This window comes from Hordeum vulgare, chromosome 7H (assembly GCF_904849725.1).
Source record: "Hordeum vulgare subsp. vulgare chromosome 7H, MorexV3_pseudomolecules_assembly, whole genome shotgun sequence".
In the NCBI taxonomy this organism is placed as follows: domain Eukaryota; kingdom Viridiplantae; phylum Streptophyta; class Magnoliopsida; order Poales; family Poaceae; genus Hordeum; species Hordeum vulgare.
The window spans coordinates 9,982,262-9,991,206 of NC_058524.1; the positions used below are offsets into that span (position 1 = coordinate 9,982,262).

At 48.0% G+C, this 8,945-nt stretch overlaps 1 protein-coding gene across 1 annotated transcript; it reads left to right on the forward strand.

The window, feature by feature from the left end:
- Nucleotides 1-703: 703 nt before the first annotated feature.
- LOC123413598 (3-ketoacyl-CoA synthase 5-like) lies at nt 704-2,959 on the forward strand. Its single transcript, XM_045106534.1, has one exon. It carries the CDS (start codon nt 806-808, stop codon nt 2,267-2,269), a length of 1,464 nt encoding a protein of 487 aa, XP_044962469.1. The 5' UTR covers nt 704-805; the 3' UTR covers nt 2,270-2,959.
- Nucleotides 2,960-8,945: the final 5,986 nt, after the last annotated feature.

Here is an 8,945-nt window from a genome sequence, read left to right on the forward strand (position 1 = left end):
ATGCATTGGTGCTTAGTTTGTTGTTGCTAAGGTTGTCTCATTTAATTGTTTAGCAACTAAAGTCTTGCATGCATAGCCCAGTTCTCTTCATTTTTAATGTTTTGCATAGGTTCCCGTGACTAGCATTGTTTCCTTCTGAGGACACCAAACTCTTCTCTTTCTTCTTAATTAGATTGTCACTTCGGATTTTTTGCCTTGTTGCCATGCTTAGCACCTATCTAAAGTGGAGCATAGGGAACAGCAGAGCATTAGGATGCCGGAATGATGACTAGCACACATCCTCTTTCTCTTGTCCCCAAATGCTTTCTCCTTCAGAAGGAAACCGATCGTCTTGGTAGATGTAGGGCTAGCAACATTCAAGGTGGCGATTAATCCACGAAGCTTTTTAGTAAAGAGAGCTTAGGTGCCAATGCACTGGGCGCCGCAACCTAGTCACCCATGGGAACCGTCTGGCCGATGAGCTCGGGCAAGTGGAAGACACTAGCACCCATACGACCAATCCTCCACGCTCGGCTCCGACGGTGGCGGTGTGGGTGACGGCATATATAACCACAGTCGAGGTCACAAGTGGGCTCCCCACACATCGTCTATAGCTCGGGCATGATCTGCAGCATCGGAGCCACGACCTCAACGATGTCCTCGGTCCTAGGGGCTGTGAACTATATAAGTGCAAGCACTAAACGCACCATAGACACTGCCCACACGTACGTAAGTAACCCCTCATCATCATACACAAGAAAAACATAAACAACCACACGTAACCAAGGAAGCAGCATGCGCCTCAAAGTCTCAAAAAAATAGCAGCATGGGCATCATCAAGGCCGTGAACCAGCGCATCGTGGACAACTTCCTCGCCGTCGTCGCCGCCGCCATCTCCGGTTACTCTCTCGTCGCCCTCGTGCGGCTCGGACCAGCAGAGCTCGTCAGCTGGCTCCGTGAGCTCGAGCTTCAGCCGGCGCACCTATTCTTGGCGGGGTTCGTCCCGGCCGCAGCGGCCACCGTGTACCTGATGCTTCGCCCGCGCGCGGTGTACCTTATCGACTACGCCTGCTTCCACTCCTCCTTCAACCGCCCGCTCGCCCGCATCCCCATGGCCTCCTTCGTCGAGCACACCAAGCATACGCCCACCATCGACGACCGCAGCGTCCGGTTCATGTCGCGCCTGCTAGAGCGCTCCGGGCTCGGGGAGGAGACCTGCCTGCCGGCGGCGCACAACTACGTCCCGACGCACCAGTACTGCACCCTCGACAACGCACGCGACGAGTTCGACCTCGTCGTCTTCTCGGCCATCGACGACCTGCTCGCCAAGACCGGCGTCGCCACACACGACATCGGCGCGCTCGTCCTCAACTGCAGCCTCTTCTGCCCCACGCCGTCCTTGGTCGACATCATCGTGAACAAGTATAATCTACACAGCGACATCCGCAGCGTGAACCTGTCCGGCATGGGGTGCAGCGCGGGGCTCATCGCCGTGGGGCTCGCCAGGAACCTCCTGCAGGTTCTTCCCCGAGGCTCCCGCGCGCTGGTCGTCTCCACGGAGACCATCACGCCCAACTACTACGTCGGCAACGAGCGCGCCATGCTCCTGCCCAACTGCCTGTTCCGCGTCGGCGGAGTGGCCGCGCTGCTGTCCACGTCCCCCGTGAACGCCCGCTTCCGCCTCAAGCACGTCGTGCGCACCTTCACCGGCGCCAGCGACGACGGCGCCTACCGCTGCGTGTTCCAGGAGGAGGACGACCAAGGGAACGTCGGGATCAACCTGAGCAAGAACCTGATGGCCGTCGCCGGGAGCTCGCTGCAGGCAAACATCACCGAGATCGGGCCGCTCGTGCTGCCCTTCTCGGAGCAGCTTCTCTTCCTCCTCTCCTTCATCGCACGCAAGCTGTTTCCCGGCGCGCGTGTCAAGCCCTACGTCCCGGACTTCTCCACGGCGTTCAAGCACCTGTGCATCCACGCCGGCGGCCGCGCCGTCATCGACCAGCTGCAGAAGAAGCTCGGCCTCTCCGACGAGCAGGTGGAGGCGTCGCGGATGACGCTGCACCGGTTCGGGAACACGTCGAGTAGCTCGCTGTGGTACGAGCTGGCCTACGTCGAGGCCAAAGGCCGGATGTGCAACGGCGACCGTGTTTGGATGATCGGATTCGGGTCGGGGTTCAAGTGCAACAGCGTGGTTTGGGAGTGTATCCAACCAGCTGCCCGCTACACCGATGGGCCGTGGACCTCGTCCATCAGCAGGTATCCGGTGGACATTCCCGACGTGCTAAAATAAGTCAAGATTCATAAAGTTTGACCAAGTTTAGGAAGAAAATCATCCATATCTACCATATACCAAATACATACCATATGAAATGAAAATATATAGCATGAATCTAGTAATGGTAGTATATATAGATGTGGATAATTTGTTTAATAATCTTGGTCAAACGATACAAAGTTTGAATTAAAATTTTCTAATACGCACTCTATTTCGGGATGGTAGGAGTACTACGTACATAATCAGTGGAAAGCCCCACAATGTCTCATAAACATTAATATCACATGAGATGTCGTGAAAATCAAGCAATTGTGTAGCTTGTTCCAGGACGATGTTAATCAAGCACAACATGTGGGCTAAGCTTGGTCATTAAGTTTGTAATGTGATCATCCGTCTATAAGGTGGTCGTGTGAAGGTTTTGTAAATCAAGATCCGGGTTATTGTCTTGCGTCATCTTGGGTGTGAGTGTTGGTTTATATAAAGCTATGGAAAAAAAAAACTTGAAAAGCCACAAGTTACAGCGGAACCAAAATATTTTCTCTCTTTTAGTTCTCGCATGTGTTGATAACGACCAGATTGCATCTGATTTCCAATGAAGAAGGTTGAAAGAGGCATCAATGCTTGTAGATCGAGTAGGCCGGACTTTCTTGTATGTTAAGTTTATGAGTCGACGACGGTGGTATTTGTTATCCAGCGTTTCATTTTAACTCAAAGGTGGCGGCGGTGATTGTGGTCTTGTATTTCAACTTTTTGTGTTCTTTTTATTTCAAGGAAAAAACCAAGCGGCTCTACATTCTTCCTTGCATTTCGTGTCTCCCCAACAACAACACTTTCAAAAGTTTTAACATGTCACTTGATTAATGCATACCCTCTTGAATTTTAAAGATATATTGGCAAACGTTTTCCCTGCAGAATCTATAAATTAGTATGGTAATGAATATTTACAAATCTATACCACGCTAGGATTAGTCTGCAATAGTGTTCACTCTAAAGTTGGATGAAGAGTTCGACTCCTATATGCACAAACCCGTATGGTATATATTGATGTGATTGGGAGATTAATCTCGTAGGTACAAGTTTCGGTTGAGAGAACAACCATGTGAGGGATACATGGAGATACGGGATGTAGATAGGAAGAGATAAACTACGTAAGTTTTTTTTAAAAGAGGTTAAGACCCCCGGCCTCTGCATCAATCGATGCATACATCCATCTTTATTACTTACTAGCAAAAGAGCCCGTGCGTTGCAACGGGAGCAAACCGTACAAACATATCATAACCTAATAATCATGATTTAAGACCTTTATTTAAACTTACTGCATAAATAGAATTCTAAAAATTGTTAAATAAGTAAAATAACATCATATTTAGATTGTACGCATCACTATAGATTCAAATTACATTATAAATAGAAATTTAAAAATTAAATAGGTAAGAAACATTATATTTCGATTCAACACATTTTTTGAATGAAAGTCCATATGTAATAATTTAAAATTAGAGTTACAGTTTAAAAGATATAATTTTTTAAAGTATTTGTTAATTATAATTGAACCGCGGATTAATTAACAACATGGACCGGCCTCGTTATGAGAAATGGATTGTACGCTATTGATTAAAATTACAGCATAAATATAATTTTCAAATTGTTAAATAGATCAAATAACATTATATTTAGATTGTGCGCATCACTATTGATTAAAATTATATTATAAACACAATTTAAAAAAATTAAATAGATAAACTAACATTATATTCAGATTCTACATATTTTTCTAATAAAATTTCATATATAATAATGTAAAATTGGAATTATCGTTTAAAAGATATGATTTTTAAAGTATTTTGCACTTATAATTAAACTACAGATTAATTATTGTTTTTTTTACTCAAGTATGTACTGCGGGTTTATTTTGTGAAAACTGAAGGAGCTTCTTACAAAAACTCCAAAAAACGTTTCGTTCTCTCAGCTAATCATGTACTGCGGGTTGATTTCGAGAACTCACAGGGGGTTATCTGTAAACAATACAAAAACGATTGATTATTCACTTAAATCGGGACTGCGGGTCGATTTCAGAAAAAATCAGGGGGTTTTGTGCAAAACAACCACCACGGTCGACAGAAGCACACGATGCTTTATTATTAGGGAGAGATTCAACAAAGGTCTCACAAGAATATACATCAACCCATCCGAAACCCCGACTCACACCTACAAAACGCGATAATATGGAGTGCTCTCACTCCCCATAACTAAAACCGGTATCGTTGCCGATCCATCCACATAACGTATCGAAACTAACAGCCGGTGCAGCAGACCTAAAGCGTACACCACATGCACATGTTTTAGAAGCCGCCATCATCATCGAACCGCTGACCCATCTTTAGGAGAGAAATCCGCATCATACTTGCCAGTCCGGCCATCCGTCGACGTCACTACAGCGCCCAACGGCGCCACCTCCCTGCGCTCGTCCATCCAGACATGAAGACTCTGTAAGACCTGTCGTGCGTAGCACCTGCCGAACAGGCATGACAAAGCGTAGCACCTGTCGGCCAGGCATGACCTCACATCACCACCGAAGCTCCGTGCAGGACGAAGACGCTCCACCTCCTGCATGTGTCTTCCAACGCTGCTCCACAAACAATGCTCCCTAGAGAGGAACGACACCGCAATGCCGCCATCGTCCGATCTGGAAAACCAGATCCTAGGGTATCCCCTGGAGCAGCACGAGTGGATCGACGATAGTTACAGGACGAAGCCTTCATCAAGATAACGGTGCAGAACGCCGCCATCGTCCGCCGTCGACTCGGTTTCACCGGCAACTATGTCTCCCCGACTCGCAACCAGTACCGGATGCTGCGACGAGCCCGGTCACGGGATCCAAGATCCACCGTCACCGGTGCCGTCACAAAGACCCACCAACTGGCCCGTCATCCCCGGCGGAGGGGACGCTGCCACCACCATGGTCGGATCCGGGTTAGCCATCGACGTCGCCACCGCCAAGACCGGATCCATGTTGAACGCCGCCACTGCCACCGCCACCGGCCACGCCCAGCCCCACCTTCATCTTCTGGCCATGTCCAGTCGACCGGCATGCCACGCCCAGCCAATCTCCACGCGCGCCGCCACGCGCTACCACCGGGAGTTGTTGCATCGTCGTGCCTTGGATCTGCATGACGCCGTCGCCGAAGCCGCCATCCCGCGCCGCACGACATCGAACGAGGAGAAGGGAAATCCCCGCCGCCGCCTACGCCGATCGGATCGGCGGCGCACACCGGCGGCAGCGAGGGAGGGAGCTGGAGGCGGCGGACTAACCCCGGCGGCTAGGGTTCGCCCCCTCGGTCGCGGACTAACCCCGGCGGGAGCAACGCGAGGGCCGTCAAAAATCTCATAAACGACGCAAGTTAAAGGAATAATAACTTCCTAACTAATCCTAGTCACGTAGTACAAGTATAACGTCACATACAAGCCTATATTCCAACACTTCCCCTTAATGAGGTTACATCACAATTATTCAAGGCTTCTCGTAGGCAATGCTTTTGTAAAACCATCTGCAAGTTAATCCTTTGAAGGAATAAATCTGACTTCTAGTCGTTTATTGACAACTCGTTCTCTGAGAAAGTGAAAATCTATTTGAATGTGCGTGGCCCTAGTATGAAAACCCGGATTAGCACACAATTACGTAGCATCAAGATTTTCACACCAGAGACATGAAGGTTGCACTTGTACAACACCATGTTCTTTGAGCATTGATTGGACCCAAATAACTTTAGTTATTGCAACTGCTAGTGCTTTATACTCTCCTTCTATACTTGACCTGGAGTGTGTTGCATGTTTCTTTGCACATCATGAGATTATATTAGGTTTATAGAATATAGAAAACCCACCAGTGGACCTTCGATCATCAAAGCAACCAACCCAACCCGCATCTTGGAATGCACTTACAAGGGTAGAAGATGATTTGTCGAATGTGAGAACAACATTTAGTGTATTCTTCACATATCTCAAAATTTGGTTGCTTGTTGTCCAATGAGTTGTAGTGGGTGCATGAAGAAAGTCTCATATTTTATTAACTACAAAATAACTGTAAGGTCGAGTAAGTATCAAATACTGAAGAACTCCAACTATGCTTATGTGATTGGTTATATCCTCCTGATTTAGAGGTTCTCCTTCTACAAGAGATACAGGTTTTGAATTGGACAGTGGTGTTGGTGAAGGTTTGTAGTTTTGCATGTGAATTATGTTTAACGACTCGGTTGCGCTTTTCTAGACAAATGAAGTACATTTGTATTTTTCTTAACCTCGAGGCCAAAAAAGAAATGCATATCACCTAAATTCTTGAGAGCAAACTCAGAACCTAAGTCCTTGAGCAACCGGGTTACTGTCTCATTAGATGAGTTGGTAACGGTAATATCATCAACATATATAAGAACAGATATGGATGTCCACAATTTGGTATAGATAAACAGAAATGTGTCAGACTTTGATGGAACAAACCCAAGTGATTGAAGCTTTGCACTTGGTCTCGAGTACCATGCTCTAGGTGTTATTTCCCCGTGACGTCTGTTGTGGCCACGGCAGCGGTGAGCCTCTTTGCTTGCTCAACTTGGCGCTCCTCCTCCTTGTGTAGGAAGTTGATGTAGCGTGCAAGGCCGTTGATGCAAAAGCCGAGCGGCTAGGCATTTCCGGCGTCCTCCTCCTCCCGCCTTCGGGTCGCGGTGGTGGAGTGGGTGATGGCCCCAGAGGATCATGGTGGGGTGGCGGCCAAGGAAGATGATGGTCTGGTGGCGGCCAAGGCGGCCGTTGGTGGGGTGGCGACAATGTCGGCCGACGATGGGGTGGCGGCCACGGCGGTCGTCGGCAGCAACTGCCTTCGGGCAGCAGTGGCGGAGCGTGTGGTGCGTGGCGTGCACACACCCAACAAGGATGCCATGCACACTACACGCTTCCGGGCACTATGCCACAGACACGGTGCAGCCTCCCAGCTGGAGCTGTCCTCTAGCGGTCTGGCGGAGAGACGACAATGGACGGGTGCCATTGGCGACTGGGGGAGAAGCAAATTAGAGAAGCTACGGGGAGAGAGGGGATGAATCATTATTAGATGCCAGCCGTGAGGGTTTATAAAAGCACACAGCCACGCATTGGGGGTTTGTGGGATTTCGGCGAGCCAGGCGGGAAGCTTGCGCGGGAGCCTGTGTAGTTGTACGGGAACGGGAAGGCCAATAGAAACAGATGCATGCTTCACATCTCTTCATCACTTCAACCTTGCCACGCGGATCCAATGGCGGTTGCCGACACCGAGTGGCAGTTCACCATTATTGCCAAAGTGGACACCCGTATCAGGAAGACGGACCTCTCGTTGGTGTACACAATGACCCGGTCGTTGTGGAGAACTCCATCAATACGTTGGAGCAGCTACTTGCTAAGGATGAAAAGTACAAATGGTCGGCCTCGACCTCAAGTACACCGACAGTCGTGTTGGGCATGATCATATGGTAGTCATCACCCAATTATGTGTGTGACATTACGTGCTCGTCCATCACTACTGTCTGGCCACAAGGCCTTGCAAGCGTTTTGCCAGGTTTCTCTACAGCCCTGACTACAGGTGCGCAACGGTGGACACCACCAACGATCTCAAGGTCCTCAAGACTTCGGGCTTGTCCTGTCAAAAGCTTGTCAACATCCAAGGTCAGCACAAAGTCTTGGGAGGCGAGCAGAAGAAGCATAAGGACTCCCTGGTTGACCTCGCTGCAGCCATAATCGACATGAAGGCTAAGTGCAAGAGTGACAAGTCTATCTCGCACAAGGCCTGGGTGAACGAATTGGATGAAGAACGCATCAAGTTCACGACCAAGGATGCATACACGAACTACGAGATATTGACTCCTCGCTGATTGTGTTGGTTTCCCTCCAAGCTTAAAGGGCGATGTGGAATAGCGATGGCAAGTATTTCCCTCAGTTATGAAACCAAGGTATAAATCCAGTAGGAAGATCCACAAGGCTATGTAAGCAACATCTCTACACAAATAGAAAATCCCCGCAACTCAACGCGTGGAGGGGTTGTCAATCTCTCGTGGGTAAAGTAAGGATAGATTGATAGATGCAAATAAGAGTGATAGCAAATAGAACGCAGCAAGGTATGTTTGGGGTTTTTGATAATATAGATCTGAACATAAAAGAGCAAATAAAATATAAACGCGAATAGCAAAGTAGAGATTACAAATAGATGATGTGAAGTAGACCCGGGGGCCGTAGGTTTCACTAGTGGCTTCTCCTGAGAAAATAGAAAACGGTGGGTAGACAAATTACTGTTGGACAATTGATAGAAGAACAAATAATTATGACGATATTCAAGACAATGGTCATGTATATAGGCGTCACGTCGAAGACAAGTAGACCGACTTCTGCCTGCCTCTACTTTATTACTCCACACATCGACCGCTATACAACATGATTCTATTGTATTGAGTTCATGGAGAAACAAAGTAATGCCTTAAGAACGATGACATGATGTAGACAAGATCTATTCATGTAGGAATAAACCCCATCATTTTATCCTTGATAGCAATGATAAATGTGTGTCATGTCCCTTTCTGTCACTGAGATTGAACACCGCAAGACTGAACCTATCACAAAGCACCTCTTCCCATTGCAAGATCAATTATCAAGTTGGCCAGACAAAAGCCAAATATCA